Genomic DNA, 16750 nt, shown 5'->3' with positions numbered 1-16750 from the left:
CATCTCAGTACATACGCAATCTCATAAAGCTCTTTTAACACAATTGATATTATGCACGATTAACCTTTCATAAGTGTCTACACTTTGTGTGTTGTAATTCGTAAGCACGCAATATTCAGCACTGTGCAAAACTTTTGAGCAGTGAGTGGCTTTTAACTTGAACAGCACTGATTGGCGATGCGTTCCAGAAATCAGCAGATGGCTACATTCCTCACGCTGCAAACAAGCTGCCTATTCTCACGCTTACTAATCAAATTTAGGTTGTTCTTGCTGCTTTTGTGCAATAGGTGAATAACAATTATGTTTTTGGATATTTTATATTTTGCGGGAGTCCGCAGAACTCTCGCGGGATTGCAGGTCTCTACTTCAGGGGAATGAAATATTTAAATATTATAATCCCAAATCCCAGGAATGACCCATATATTACAAATACCAAAAACTTGGTTTATTTCCAGATTGCAATAGAAAAGCTTTTACTTTTGGTCCTGTTATAGCACGTCCCGGTAGTCCAGGTAATCCCAGTCTCCCAGGGATTCCAGGCTCTCCCTACAAGGAGATAAATCAAGAACAGAAGGACATTTTATATAATGTGTTACAAAAGACAAATTATTTCACTAGGCACTCACCTTTGACCCTGAGGGTCCAGCTATTCCCGGTGGGCCTGCTAACCCACGAATTCCCCGCTGACCCTGATCACCCTAAATAACGTCACATTAACAAGACACTATATCAATAAGCATCAACTTGGTGTTCACAGTTAAAGACCCCACTGAAATAGGAAGTTAGAAGATTGACATACAGTGTGTGCATAATTATTAGGCATGTTAATATTCTGCTCATATTTTCTTTCAGAACACATTTTACCAATTTCAAACCACATCAATTTTAATAACTACTAGTTTTGTATTTAATAATTTATAAATGATATGTAATTGTTAATGAAGGTTGGAAGTGAAAAACTCCTTATATTCAGATGTGCATAATTATTAGGCACATTTTCTTTTACAGATAAACTGGGTCAAAAAAGAGATTTAACTCCGACTGAAGATTTAACTCACATCAAATAATTATTCAATGCCCATGACAATGATGCAATACTAGAATTTGCAAAGTTAAGGCATGACCATTGGACAGCGAAATGCGTTTTGGGAGTTCATTTTTAGTCCATTTCTGCAAGACAGACTTTTCAGGATAGGAAATAGACTAAAAATGAACTCCCAAAACTTACTGCCAGATTCAAGAGGATGTGATGCTGGTCTTTCAAATGTCACTCTCAACTTATCTGTCTATAAAGCCTGTCTGTAAAGCAAATGGTCATGCCCTAACTCTGCAATTTCTGCATTGCATTAGTTTTGAATATTTCTCATGGGCATTTCATATTTTTCTGTGTTAAATCTCTTTTTCAGCTCATTTTATCTGTAAAAGAAAATATGCCTAATAATTATGCACACCTGAATATAAGGAATTGATTACTTCCAGCCTTCATGGACAATTATATATCACTTATAAATGATTAAATACAAAATGAATAGTAGTTATTAATCTTGATGTGGTTAGGAATTGGTAAAATGCCAATATGACCAGAATATCAACCTAATATTTCTAATAATTATGCACGCACTGCATACGTAATTCTCACCCTCAAAACTTTAGTTTTCAATTTGATAGGTCTTTAAGATGATTTTATTAAATGCCCATGAGAAGGATGCAATACTAATGCAATACCAAGTTAAGGCTCATTTGGTCAGTAAAAAAACAGGTGGAGAATAAAAGAATAAAAGACGCACGTTAACTGCAAAATAATTAAGAATTAAGGTGAAGAATTAAGTGTGTAACCATCAGGAACCATTCAGTCTCCAGTGCCACCATTTTCCAGAACTGCAACCTACCTGGAGTCTCCAGAAGAGCAGAAGAGCATGTGTCAGGTTCTCAGAGTTTCCTTGGATAAAAAAAACTAAAGAAAATTCCCCTCACTTAATATGAATAACATGCTGGAGTGTTGTGAAATACATGTTTTTATAGGCTTTATTGACAAATAAGCAGTCAGTTTTAAGTTCATTTTTAGTCCATCTCTTCAAGACAGATTTTCAGGATAGGAAATAGACAAAAAATGAACTCCCAAACTTACTGGCAGATTCAGGAAGATAATTCTTGAAAGAGTGGTACAAGAGGATGTGATGCTGGTCTTTCAAATGTCACTCTCAACTTATCTGTCTATAAAGCAAAGCAAATGGTCATGCCTTAACTTTGCAATTTCTGTATTGCATTAGTTTTGAATATTTCTCATGGGCATTTAATAATTTTTTACTTTTAGTCTGTGTTAAATCTCTTTTTTTAGCTCATTTTATCCGTAAAAGAAACATGCTTAATAATTATGCATGCCTGAATATACAGAATTTTTCACCTGCAGCCTTCATGGACAATTATATAATCACTTATAAATGATTAAATACAAAATTAATAGTAGTTATTAAAATTGATGTGGTTTGAAACTGGTAAAATGCCAGTATGACCAGAATATCAACCAGTGTTGTTTTCGTCAACGATGACGATGACGAAATCATTTCGTTGACGCCACTTTTTTCATGACGATAACGAAACGATGACGAGATAAAAATGGCTCGTTGATGACTAAAACATGACGAGACGTGTGTGAGTTTTCGTTGACGAGATGTGAATAGACGAAAATGTTAGTGGGTGGTCTGTCAGACGTTTAAAATGCATGACATTTCCGCTTATTGTGCATGCCAATTAAAACTTAAAAAGTATCTGACGCTATGGCAAGCCGTTTTAGCATTAAATACTCTTTGCTATACTAGTATGGCAAGCCGTTTTAGCATTCCATCCTTGTTTGTCTTTTATGTTCTAAAACATTCCTTCATTATTGTAATTATTGGTGAAAATAGTCGATCCGGAAGCTCACATTGTGTTGAACTATAGATCTGCTATTTTCAGAACTTATAAGTGACACTACCCAACAGCAAAATACTTACTGACCTACATTAATTTGTTAAAAGACTACTTTTTTCCCTTTTTTTGACTAAAACTAGACTAGAACCTTTTTGACTTTTCGTCGACTAAAATTGGACTAAAACTATCACATATAGAAGTGACTAAAATTTGACTAAAACTAAGAAGCATTGTAGTCCAAAAGACTAAGACTAAATCTAAGATGGTTGTCAAAAACAACACTGATATCAACCTAATATTTCTAATAATTATGCACGCACTGTATATGTAATTCTCACCCTCAAAACTTCAGTTTTCAATTTGATGGGTCTTTAAGATGATTTTAGAAAGTTAAAGGTGAGAAAACGTGAGAAAAGTGAAAGAGATACTTTTTCACCCTGGATGCCCACTCCTGCTGCTCCGTCAGCACCCCTCAATCCAGGAGCTCCTGGTTCTCCCTGAAATACACACAGTGATGATAAATGTACGTGGCCTTTTCTGAGTGGTGATGCTAACTAAAATGACTATAATGATTCAAGAGATTCATATGTGACTAGTACCTTCTGTCCTGGAGCTCCATCCTCTCCTGGTAAACCTGGTAATCCTGAAAACCCCGGAGAACCAGGTTCCCCCTACACAGAATAATCCAAATCTTAATCATTCAAATTATGAAAAACAGTGATGCTCGTTTTATACAGTGTCTAGCTTCTTCAAAGCTTGACATTTATAATGATGTCCAGTACAAGGTGTTCAATCTGATAAAGAAGGATGTTCAGCTGGGTTAACAGCTGATGTTTCTAGTTTTCAACCTAGTAGATCATTTTGCTCAAGTTGGTAGACCAGCAAAAAGCCATGTTCCAACAACTAAATTAACAACCATATGTTGCTCTGTCCTGGTGTATTCACTGAGATGCTTAACTATTTTAACCAGCAAAACTACTGTAATCAAGAAGCTTATTCATGTAATGATCTTACATATGTACTAGTTATTTTAATCATCATTATTTATAGTTGTTCATATGTTGAATAAGCGTTTATCTTTTGTATTTTCTGTTTTTATTTTTCATATCGCCATTTAGGTGTAATTTGTTTTTAATTCAGTTTTAGATTTTGTTCAGTTAGTAGTTTAGTTCAACTTAAAATTATTATTTTTTATCTAATATTTATTTTATTTTATTTCAGCTTTAATTTAATTAACAAAAATGCTTTAGTTCTACTTAAAATATAATGTCAACATGAACTGCTGTTTGCTATGGAAGCCTGTTGTTTCCGTCAGGTAAGAAAAAAAATCCATGCTTAAAAAAGTCAAAATTATGACATACTTAAGTCATAATTATGAGATAAAGAGTTGAAATTATGACTTAAACACATTGGTCACAGAAGTGGTCTATTAATAAATGGGACATTCCAGAACTTGGCTTAAAACAGTTTGGAAGACCAAGTTCAGTACCTTATTAATAAATCATACCAGACAAGCAGAATCTATCACAGAATATACACAAACACATCTAAATATTCAGATTATTAAAAGCCACACACTGAATGAAAGCACTTTTCCTCCAATAGAAAACGCTTATCGTGCAACTCAACGCATTGCATTTATTTTGGGATATATTCTGCTTGTCTGTAAATGCTATATAATTTATTAATAAGGTGTGTACTGTCCTCCAAACTGTTTTAAGACAAGTTAATTCGTTCTGGAATGTCCCATTTACAATTAGAACACTATCATTTGACCAATGTGTTTATAAAGTTATTAAATCAGTTTCGACTTGTAAACTCATAATTTCGACTTTTTAAGTCATAATTTCGACTTTAAGTCATAATTTTGACTTTTATCTCGTAATTACGATTTAAGTCATAATTTTGACTTATTATCTCATAATATTGACTTTTTGTGTCATCATTTCAACTTTTTAAGTCATAATTTTTACTTTTTATGTCATAATTTCGACTTAAGTCATAATTTCGACTTTGTCATAATTTCGACTTTTTAAGTCATAATTTCGACTTTTTAAGTCAGTTTCAACTTTTTAAGTCATAATTTCGACTTTTATCTCGTAATTATGATTTAAGTCATAATTTTGACTTATTATCTCATAATATTGACTTTTTGTGTCATAATTTCAACTTTTTAAGTCATAATTTTGACTTTTTATGTCATAATTTCGACTTTTTAAGTCATAATTTCGACTTTGTCATAATTTCGATTTTTTAAGTCAGTTTCAACTTTTTAAGTCATAATTTCGACTTTTATCTCGTAATTATGATTTAAGTCATAATTTTGACTTATCTCATAATATTGACTTTTTGTGTCATAATTTCGACTTTTTAAGTCATAATTTCGACTTTGTCATAATTGACTTTTTAAGTCATAATTTCGACTTTTTAAGTCAGTTTCAACTTTTCAAGTCATAATTTCGACTTTTATCTCGTAATTATGATTTAAGTCATAATTTTGACTTATCTTATAATATTGACTTTTTGTGTGATAATTTCGACTTTTTAAGTCATAATTTCGACTTTGTCATAATTTCGACTTTTTAAGTCATAATTTCGACTTTTTAAGTCAGTTTCAACTTTTTAAGTCATAATTTCGACTTTTATCTTGTAATTATGATTTAAGTCAGAATTTTGACTTATTATCTCATAATATTGACTTTGTGTCATAATTTCAACTTTTTAAATCATAATTTTGACTTTTGTCATAATTTCGACTTTTTAAGTCACAGTTTCGACTTAAGGCATCATTTTGACTTATCTCGTAATTATGATTTAGGTAAGTCATAATTTTGACTTATCTCATAATATCGACTTTTTAAGTCATAATTTCGACTTTGTATCTCATAAATATGACTTTTAAAGTCATAATTTCGATTTAGTAAATCACAATTTTGAGTTTTTATCTTGTAATTATGACTTATGTCATAATTTTGACTTTTTAAGGCATGGATTTTTTTCTGACCTGGCGGAAATGGGCTTCCATAGTTTGCAATCCATTTAACTTACTTATTATATCTTATATTTCATATTTCAATTAATATGTAAAGAAAAAAATGTACAATGGGGCTTGATGATTAAATCATAAAACATTCCATTTTAATAAAAGTAAAACTTTTGGTAACACTTTCTATGAAGCCTGTATTCTTAAGGCATTATAATGAATGCATAATACATAATAAAAAAAAAAAAAACTTATAATATGTTATATCATCTCGTGAGTATTTATGAGGACAGATTTAATGTATTATAATATTTACTTATTTGTAGTTATAACTTTTAAGAGTATGATGATTTATAACACACAATTGCATCCACGTTGAACACGCATGAACACGTTGCATCCACTTAAGTTATAATGCATTATAGACATTACGTATTATAAGTTTCATATCTTTCCATTTTACTTATGTTACTTTACTTAAAGCAGACAAAGACCACTTATAATATTTAAGTATTATGATTATTAATTAAATTATATAACATATTAAAACACTTTATAATGCATTATGCATTCATTATAATGCCATAAGAATAATGTATTATAAATACAGGCTTCATAGAAAGTGTTACCAAACTTTTTTCTGAAGGAAAGTGCACTGATGAATCGGGCACAGGAGTCAGACTAAGTAGGGTGAATTCCCTTTTATGTTGATTTTATGTTGACTTATTAAGAGTATAGTGAAGAAGACTTACTTTAGCTCCCGGTTCACCTGCTCCTCTCTCTCCTGGTGCACCAGTCTCACCTGGTAAACCTTGATCACCCTTCAAGAGCACATTTGTAAACATACATGATTTCATAAGTCATCAGATAAAGTTTATCCAACCCGCTTAGTATTCTGACAGTTCTGACAGTGTTTATAGCATAATGCGAAACTCTTGCCTTTGGTCCAGGGTAGCCCTCACCCGATGGACCTCTGCTTCCCGGGGGTCCACGTGGCCCTTCCACACCCTAAAGCAAGCACAACCAACAATGCATGGACGCACAGTACGTTTTTATGTCATGCTCACATCATAAGTTTGTCAGTACCTTCTCTCCTTGGATCCCTGCTCCAGGAAGCCCCACTGGTCCTTGAAGACCAGGAGGACCAACATCACCCTTAAGAGAATGAACACAAATATGTTAAAGCAATTGCACACCTCAGAATCAACCATAAGCAAAACTGTTGGCTCATGTACAATCTAGTCATTAATGTAATTTGGCAGTTGTAATAGATACAACATTGATATTCATGTATGTTTTGGCCACAGGCTAATACTGATTGCACTACATGCTGTGACATGATACTTCAAAAACTCACAGAGAAGGGTTTAATAATGCAAATTATGCAAATATTTAATTCATTCTTCTAAAAAAGTTTTTAAAAAAGTAAAGAGAAAGTAAGACAGAAAGTAAAGAGCAGCAATCAACCTACTTAAACAAGACAAGTAAGTGATTAAAGAAATAGTGCACTTAAAAATCAAATTACATTTAATTGATTTGAATGTTTTACCTTGTCTCCTCTAATGCCAGGACCCATCGGTCCTCTGGGTCCTTTTGGTCCCTCCAGTCCCCTCTCTCCCTGTAAAAGTCAAATTTAAACCTTGAGATTTATACCATGCATTGCTATCCCATTTTCATTTTTTTTTTTGTTTATCCTGTTGAATGTCACAAAAATCTACAGGTCACAAATTCACCCTAAAATCAAAAGAAAAAACAGTCCCACTTTACATTAGGTGGCCTTAACTACTATGTACGTACATTTAAATTAATCATTTGGTACAATGTACTTATTGTGTACATGTTTTTACACTGCACATTTAAAAAAAAAAAAAATTAAATTTGTAATTAATTTCTGTAATTACCACTGTTAACCCCTCCCTTACACACTAACCCACCCTTAAACCTGCCAATACCACCAAACCTGTCCCTAACCTTACCCATATCCCACCTTAATAAAAGCAAAAGTGTTTTATGCAATATGATCACATTAACTACATTGTACTTATTTTTTTAAAGTACATAATAGTTTAGGCCACCTAATATAAAGAGTGATACTGTAAAAACAATATTTGAGAGAAAATTAAGCCTATTTTAGAACCATTAAAAGAGCACTTCCACAGTAAAATATGACAAATAATGTGCTCACCCCCCATTGTCATCCTTTTCTTTCTTCAGTCGTAAAGAAATTATGTTTTTCATCTCCATATAGTGGACTTCTATGGTGCTCGAGAATTTGAACGTCCAAAAGCGGTTTTTAATGCAGCTTCAAAGGGCTCTAAATGATCCCAGCTCAGAAATAAGAGGCTTATCTAGCGAATCTGTCATTTTCTGGAATTTAAAATTAAATACTTAAAAAAAAAAAAAAAACATTTTATCCTCAAATGCTTGTCTTGTCTAGCTCTGCCATGCACATTTGTCTGTGTAATCTGGGTCAAGACAGTTAGGGTATGTTGATAAACTCCCATCTCATTTTCTTCTCCAACTTTAAAATTGCCTACATCACTGTTTTACCTGCAGCAATGCAGGACGAATTTAAAGTTGGAGAAGAAAATGAGATGGGAGTTTTTGACATACCCTAACTGTACTGACAGATACAGAGATAACAGAGTTTTTTTTTTTTTTTGTAGAAATGACCAATCGTTTCACTAGATAAGACCCTTTTCCCTCAAGAGCCCTTTGAAGGGCTTTGTTTAGAGCCCTTTGAAGCTGCATTTAAATTACATTTTGGAAGTTCAAACTTACATGCACCACTGAAGTCCACTATATGAAGAAAATTCCTGAGATGTTTTCAGGAAAAAAACTACTTCTTTACAACTGATGAAAGAAAGGATTGACAACCGGGTGAGTACATTATCTGTACATTTTTGTTCTGGAAGTGAACTACTCCTACTACTTTTAGCATAAAATATGCACAAAGAGATTAACAGATTTGTGTTTTACAATTTATGACAGTATCTGAATATTTGCCAGTTGTTCTGGTTGTTAAAAATGGTTGAAAAAACTTTAAAATTACTTATTTATTTTTTAAATTAATTTTTAAAATTTAAAATGGCTGATTCTGCCCTGAGTCAAAAACATCTGAACATTCATTCCCAGGAACCTCTAAAAGCACTTTAAGTTGCTTTGGATAAAAGCGTCTGCCAAATGTAAAGATATATCTGACACACCCTGCGTCAAACAACAGACAGATTGATTATGTTCCATTATTTAAAAAGAAAAAAAAACACGGATGAAAGAATGCTGGAACACTCAGAACATTAATTGAGGTCAGAGGTCACAAAGTTCAGACATTTCAAAGGTTCTCTGATGTAAACCATGCACACAAGACACAACTTGAATAAAAAACATATTAAACCTATTAATAACCTTGATATGACTCACGCACTCTGCATTCTGAAAACAATAAAACTGTATCCAATGACGTTACCTTTGGTCCTGGTAAACCCTCTCCTGGAGGGCCCTTCTCTCCTGGCACACCCTGCGGCCCCTGTGCCCCCTTCAAAGTAAACATGATGTAGAAATTAATACAATGACTTCATTGTGTCAAATGCAACCTCTATTGAGCAAGATCACTTGCATATCTTTACCGGTAGGCCTGGCTCACCAAGCCCATGAGGACCAGGAGGACCCATTCTGCCTTGAAACCCCACATCACCCTATTTAGAAAACTCATGTTATGATCACAGATATGACTTCACTGGGTTGCTAATTTTACAGGTTTAATATAAAAGCCAACCTTTGGTCCAGGAAGCCCAATGCCAGTCTCTCCCTGTATTCCTGGTGGTCCAGGAAAGCCTCTCTCGCCCTGAAATGCAGAAACATTCAGAACAATAACTAAATCCAAAAAATCCAATATCAAAATGTAATTTGGGAAACCAACGCTCTCCACTGAACAGACCCGATTAGACCAGCATTAAAGCATTACTCCACTTCCAAAATAAAATTTGGTTGTTGGTTGTTGTTAAATAATTAATTCATAACGAATTAATTAATTGTAGCCTACCGTTTCCACCAGTGCTTAATTTGAAGCCGGATCCTTTTCCGAAAAATGTCAAATTTTGGATTTTTGCGTTCTGGTAATTGTTTTTAAAGATCCGGTGCATTAGATCGTGACAGTGTGTGCGTGCATACAAGACAAAGCAAGCACGGGGTTATGTAGATGTATTTGGAGGATGTGTGTTGGTTCTTAACATATTTTCGACCAGTCAGCTTTTTTAAGTTCAAAATCGCTCTCATTGATTGCTTACTGCTTAACCCACTCTCTCCAAACGCATTTAATGAGCAGCGGAATGTTTAGAGAGAAAGTGTAATATCAGAAATAATACCAAATCAAGCGAAATATTATTATGTATTAACATTATAAACACTATAAACATAGCTATAAGTTAGTTACCCTGACTCCAAAACGAATCATTTAAATGTAACGGTATTCAAAACAGAACAGGAATGAAACAAAATATATAAAAGTTAAGAAACCAAAACAAAGCGAAACTAAAAATAGCAGGCGTTGGGCTCACGTACCTCTGTAATTCGACACAAATCCAAGTGTTTCCATATTCCCAATGCATTTGAGTGATAAACTGTTATTTATAATGTATACTAGGCTTTGTACTGTACGTTCGTATTTCAATAGAAAAAAAATATATTCGCTCGTTTTTTGTTCCAAGCTCTATTTGTTATGGTAAAACCAAGAAAAGGGCATATTTGGTGTAGTTTATTTAATCTAATTTAATTGAAATTATTTAGATTTTTTTCTGCTGTTTTTGTATGCCTCATTTATTAATGTAAACAAACTAGTTTGTGTAATTCGTTTGGAGTTCACTGTAATTTTTATTGTGATCGCTAACAACTTCCTTGTTATTATTTCCTCATTATAATAATAATAATAATAAAAGAAGTAAAGATGCAGAAATTGAAAACATACATTTCATTTGGCTATAGGTGTGTGTTTTTCACGAGCGGGTTGCTGCTGCTGCGGCGGGGGCGGGACGGAGGATCGCGATGCCGGCTCAGCATCATGATGTCTATCGGCCATCTGTGATGGACAATGGCATTGTCTATCGACCCAACCCTAAGTACAACGCAAATATTCGTATGAGTGGAGCTCATTTTACGGAGGACTGTTTCCTGAACCTGGGAGAGTGGCCTACAGTGCGGCTGAGAGCACTATAAACTGGGGCAATTCCAACTTTTCAAGGACAGTCTGGTGCGACTGGCTCACAGCCTGTAAGTACTAGGGATGTAACGATATTTCGTGGTACGATATTTCGCGATGCAAAAATGTTACGATATGTATCATAGAGTGATGACGATACATTTACGATATGACATCAGTCTAATCCTATTAGTTGAGCTGCCGACATCTCCTCCTCTGCAACAGCGCTGCTTGTGCTTTCATTGCAGAATCAGATGCAGAAATCATTTGAACTGAATATTAGTAGAGCAACATGAGTTCGGCTGAAACTGAAATTAAAGATACCCCGTCTTCACGTCCGACATCATTTTGGTTTTACAGTCACGCGACAGTACGACGGTAGAAAAAAAAATTACAGACAAAACATTATTACAGTCACGGTGCATGTTAAAAGTTTCGTGCTTCAGACTCACCCACTTTTCGAGTCACACATTGGAACAGACATTTCTTAAAGCTTTTACGGCTCTTCATGACAGGAACCTCCGAAGATGTATTGTAATCGTTTTATGAGCAGCAGCCACGATTTAACCAGTTACCGCACAGATTATTATTAACAACCAAAAGCACATTTCACTGAGCACATGTCAGAGTGTTGACATGCGCTCCGTAAATTTTACAAAACTGAGATAAATACATCATATGAAAGCTCAATAAATAAGCTTTTTATTTGGCCGAGATACATCTATTTGAAAATCTGGAATCTGAGGGTGCAAAAAAATCAAAATACTGAGAAAATCACCTTGAAAGTTGTCCAAATTAAGTTCTTAACAATGCATATTACTAATCAAAAATTACATTTTGATATATTTATAGTAGGAATTTTACAAAAAATCTTAATGTAACATGATCTTTACTTAATTTCCTAATGATTTTTGGCATAAAAGAAAAATCAATAATTTTGACCCATACAATGTACTTTTGGCTATTGCTACAAATATACCCCAGCGACTTAAGACTGGTTTTGTGGTCCAGGGTCACATATGTATTTAAATTGGTTTATGTACTAATACATCAACACATAGGAATTAAAAGTTGACTGATATTGGATTTTGCTAATAGAATAATCAGAGAGAGCCAATAAAAGATTATTTTGCAAAATCTAGATACTGAATATGTTATGTTCTAAGGGGCTGTTCACACAGACTGTTTTTAAATACCACTGCTCTACTTTTCCATTGTTTTCCATTGTATTTCTCCATTGTTTTTCTGTGCAAACACATGCTAGACAGACGTGTTTGACCATTGCGCTCAGGTCTCACACCTTTTGCAGCTTTCGCTCATGACAAGCTGTTCTAAATACGCAGTGCTCATGTTAAAAGAAGGTTAGCTTTGAAAAAAATGTCTTGAGACTTTTCTCATTATGTTTTTGGAGCAACATGAGGATAAATTAATCACATTTACATCTAATCTACATGGAACGCATACCAAAACTCAAACTACAGCAATAAACTACTTACATCATCTAGATTCAGTCAGATTACCTAAATATAAAGTCAAAGTGCTTGTCTTCAAGACTGTGTTAATATGGGTACCAAAATAAACACATGCTGCTTTAAACAGAAGACTTAACCTTAAGGGAACGCTTTAAATATCAGCAGCATCTGCTGAATGGGAAGATCACAATAGCTATGATACTATAAAAATCATTTCATGAATATTTTAGGCACACGTGCATTCTTTCGCTGGGCATATGAAACTGGGGATCTCATGGCTCATGTCAGACATACTGAAGTAAAGACTGCAATTACTGTGTTCAGACACATTAGGCAGAACACCTTCACCTGTCAAAGACAGAAATATTGATTTGTGGTGCGACACATGCATGCAAGTCCAGGCATTAATCTGTAGCTCAGATGCAGTTTGTGAAAAAAGAACATTCCAGAAAAATAATCAAGGTCTGAGTTCTCCTTAGTAGCACACAGATGCATATCAGCACTGACAGAGAACTAAATTAGCTTTTTGAGTGTCAAAATAGATCCAGATTAAAAATAACCAATACAAGCCTAATGAATTCTTTCAGAAAGTATTTTTTTAGCATGGCAGCACCTTGCAAGCCCATACAGGGGATTAACGTCTGGAGATATATTTCTATCATACAAGAACACAGAATAACGTGCATGGTATTATTATTTGTGTAGATGGTTTCTTGAAGAACCTTTCACCTTCATGTAACATTTCTATTTTAGGAAAGGTTCTTTGTGATTATTAAAATGTTCCTCACACTAATATACATACATTTTTAAGAACTGTTTACTGAAAGGTTATTTGCTGAAACCCAACATGGTTGTTCTGTAGCATCACTGTGAAAATCCTCTTTTGGAACCTATTTTGAAGAATTCAATTTTCCACCTGCTATCTAAAAAAAAAACGTGGTTTTGTATTTGAAAGCAGAGATTGTTGAATTGAACCTACTTTTTGGCCCGGTAGGCCTTCAGGTCCAATATCTCCATTAGGTCCAGGCAAACCCTGCAGAGAAACACACATAATTCATTAAACTGCTCATGGAAAAAGAGAAAAATGCTTGTTTTGCATTTTCACAAAAGTAGTCTAAAGACAAACCTGGAGCCCTCTGCTTCCTCTGATACCAGCAGGACCCTCTGGACCCTTTAAGAAAATCATATTTAGTCTGATACAAATACAGTATGCTATTGTGCATGAACTGCATTGAAAATCTGAAGTGTCACTCACTCTGTCTCCTTTGACTCCTGGTATCCCACACTCCCCTTTCTCGCCCTAAAATATTGATTTTCAATGGTCAGTGCCTCAATGTGCGTATAACTACATATAGTATATATTTTACAGTTAATATGAAATATATAGTACTTTGTATTTTTTAAAATATGATCAGATGAGATGAACTCTGCAGTCATGTTAATAAAAAACAGAATTTTGTATCACTTTAAAATACGTTTAGTCAGATTTAACATATATTTATCCATTTGGTGAACATGTTTATACAAAAAGTGACTTACAAATGAGATTTCAAATGATTAAAAATTACTTAATTTTATATTTTAATGTATTTATTAACAATTAAATTATGACCACTGTCACATCAGCAAGGACAACACTATTAAAGACTGCAAATAAGACATTCATAACAGTTGCATATGATTAGATACATTTTAAATCGGTTCATGCATTTCTTGGAAATGCCTCTATTTATTTTCTAATAACACCTGATTTTTGATAACTTCTAAATCTTTAACTGGTCTATGATGCATAATCTTACCCTTTCTCCTTTGTCGCCAGGTTTACCCTAATGATCAATACAGAACAAACAGTGAGAAGGAAGAGTAATTACACACGCAGATAATGTCAAAATAGAGTGACTTTAGGCCTTGTTCCAGCCAGGTTCACCTCTGTCCCGTCTCGTCCAGGAGAGCCGCTGAAACCACTATCTCCCTGTAGGAAATAAAATATATTTTAAATGTTAACATGAATAAATAATAACAAATATAACAGGTCATTAAAGAAATCTTTGACCTTTTCTCCTTTAGATCCTGGAATTCCATCTTCTCCGGGACGACCCTTTTTACCCTGTGGTTCTCAGAGAAAGAGCGTTAACTTACTAATGATCCAGATTCACATCGCCATTCACAACAGATCATTCTGTCAAAAGTGCTATTTAAAATAGCAGCGGAGCAGTTTTCCCTTCTGAATTATTTATTTTAAAGCAATATTCAAACGACTTCTGTCCACCAAATCAAATGCAGCAAGTCAATAATAAGGACTAGTTTTATGGTGCTTTCATGTTTTTTTTTTTTTTGTTCCATCGTATGCAATTTTTTGTAGATTGACAGATATGATTATAAACTCACTGTATGGACAACAGCTGTTGAGTAACAAAAAAAATAATAGCTAACAGGTTATGACATAAGCATGAATAATTACAGCACTTTCGTTTTTGACTGAACCATATATTTTATGATTATCCATAACATTTAAAGTTCTTGCATGTTCAGCCAATGAGGCCACTTTGATCAATCTGGTGGTTGGTTCTCTTGATTAAAATTGCATGGAAAGACACTGAATTCATTTGAAATTATGCTGTGTTAAAACATTGTGTGTGGGACTAGAAAGAGCTTTAAGAAGGTTTAACACTTACAGCGGGTCCAAAGGGTCCTCGCTCTCCTTTCTCACAAGTGCAATTTGGGGAAAGAGGGCACTGTTGAACACATGCACACACACATGCACTGCTTTAGTCACAACAAATAATGTCACTCATAAGTGTCCTGAATTAATTCTGTCAGACAAACACTTACCACTTTATCAGCCAACTCAGTCTAGAAGGAAACAAATGTGAAAAAAGTTAAATTACAAGAAAAATACACAAGAATTACAAGTTTTTCATTAATAATAACATTAGTGGCATGTTCTGGTAACAGCCACCTTAAAAGGAGGTGAATATCTGTCTGCAGGCAGTTTCTGAGATATGCCGTCATGAGCTAATAAACTTTATTTTTTTGAATGAATGAACAATTAATATGTAATACTAGACACTGTAAGCCGTTAAGGCAGGTTCTCAAATATTACACGCCCAGTTAACCCTCAGAGCTGCAGAATAAAGCTGAACTAATCATTTTTTATGATGTTTTACTATTCTGAATGTCCCAGGATCATAAAAACATCCACAAATGAGAATTCAGAATCAAGCAAACCCAAAGAGTGTCAATTTCCCCTTTTTTTGCAATAAACACATTACACAGCCTTTACGTGTATAAATGTGACCCTGAACCACAAAACTAGTCTTAAGTGCCAAAAATACATTATCAATGTTTCTTTTATGCCAAAAATCATTAGGGATATTAAGTAAAGATCATGTTCCATGAAGATATTTAGTAAATTTCCTACTGTGAATATATCAAAGCTTAATTTTTGATTAGTAATATGCACTGCTAAGAACTTTATTTGGACAACTTTAAAGGCAATTTTCTTAATATTTAGACTTAGTTATTTCACCTTCAGATTCTAGATTTTCAAATAGTTGTATCTCGGCCAAATATTGTCCTATTATTATCCTAACAAACCAATGGAAAGCTTATTTATTCAGCTTTCAGATGATGTATAAATCTCAATGTAAAAAAAAAAAAACCCTGACACTTATGACTGATTTTGTAGTCCAGGGTCACAAATGTCCAAACCAATTTTTAGAAAAACTCAAATATTGCATTTTTTTTTCTTCTTGATACACAAAAAGCCAAAGGAAGAAAGTCTAAAGTTGTACATGCATGTGTTCCACGTGCCAGACTGATTTTTATTAGATGTTTCTCATGATGTCAGTTTCATTTGCATAATAGGTGCACATGTGTATGAATGAGAAAACAGACATTGAGAGAAAGAGAGACATGTAACAACATTCCTTGGATGAAAGATCAAGTTCAGGGACAGTGATGATAGACAGATGCTGTAATCTGGAAATCACAGCCACTCATAAGAACAAAGGCATCTTCATTGCAACACATTAAGTCATTTCATCTTGATTGTAAACAGTGCACGCGGTTAACATAATGACACATTGGAAAGATGCATGTCTTATTTAACTTGAAACGTGTGCGATGATGAGTAACATCACACTTGGCTTAAACGAGCAGCTGATTAGCAGATGTAAACAAAGCGGATGA

The 16750-nt window shown here is 34.0% G+C and overlaps 1 protein-coding gene across 1 annotated transcript in view; it reads right to left on the bottom strand.

The window, feature by feature from the left end:
- LOC141346824 (uncharacterized) overlaps positions 1 to 16750 on the bottom strand; it is a 40154-nt gene that overhangs the window by 15093 nt on the left and 8311 nt on the right. The window contains exons 3-21 of the mRNA XM_073851784.1: positions 15392 to 15412; positions 15235 to 15294; positions 14613 to 14666; positions 14487 to 14531; positions 14359 to 14385; positions 13815 to 13859; positions 13686 to 13730; positions 13539 to 13592; positions 9669 to 9737; positions 9520 to 9588; positions 9360 to 9428; positions 7443 to 7511; positions 6980 to 7048; positions 6833 to 6901; positions 6646 to 6714; positions 3510 to 3581; positions 3339 to 3407; positions 627 to 698; positions 478 to 546 (exon numbers count right to left, since the gene is read on the bottom strand). Coding sequence (XP_073707885.1) covers positions 478 to 546; positions 627 to 698; positions 3339 to 3407; positions 3510 to 3581; positions 6646 to 6714; positions 6833 to 6901; positions 6980 to 7048; positions 7443 to 7511; positions 9360 to 9428; positions 9520 to 9588; positions 9669 to 9737; positions 13539 to 13592; positions 13686 to 13730; positions 13815 to 13859; positions 14359 to 14385; positions 14487 to 14531; positions 14613 to 14666; positions 15235 to 15294; positions 15392 to 15412 — 1116 coding nt within the window. The remainder of the gene's footprint in view (positions 1 to 477; positions 547 to 626; positions 699 to 3338; positions 3408 to 3509; positions 3582 to 6645; positions 6715 to 6832; positions 6902 to 6979; positions 7049 to 7442; positions 7512 to 9359; positions 9429 to 9519; positions 9589 to 9668; positions 9738 to 13538; positions 13593 to 13685; positions 13731 to 13814; positions 13860 to 14358; positions 14386 to 14486; positions 14532 to 14612; positions 14667 to 15234; positions 15295 to 15391; positions 15413 to 16750) is intronic.

Source organism: Garra rufa, chromosome 12 (assembly GCF_049309525.1).
Source record: "Garra rufa chromosome 12, GarRuf1.0, whole genome shotgun sequence".
Classification (NCBI taxonomy): Eukaryota; Metazoa; Chordata; class Actinopteri; order Cypriniformes; family Cyprinidae; genus Garra; species Garra rufa.
Note: the sequence above shows the minus strand (reverse complement) of the source record. Positions and strands in the feature narration are given on the sequence as shown.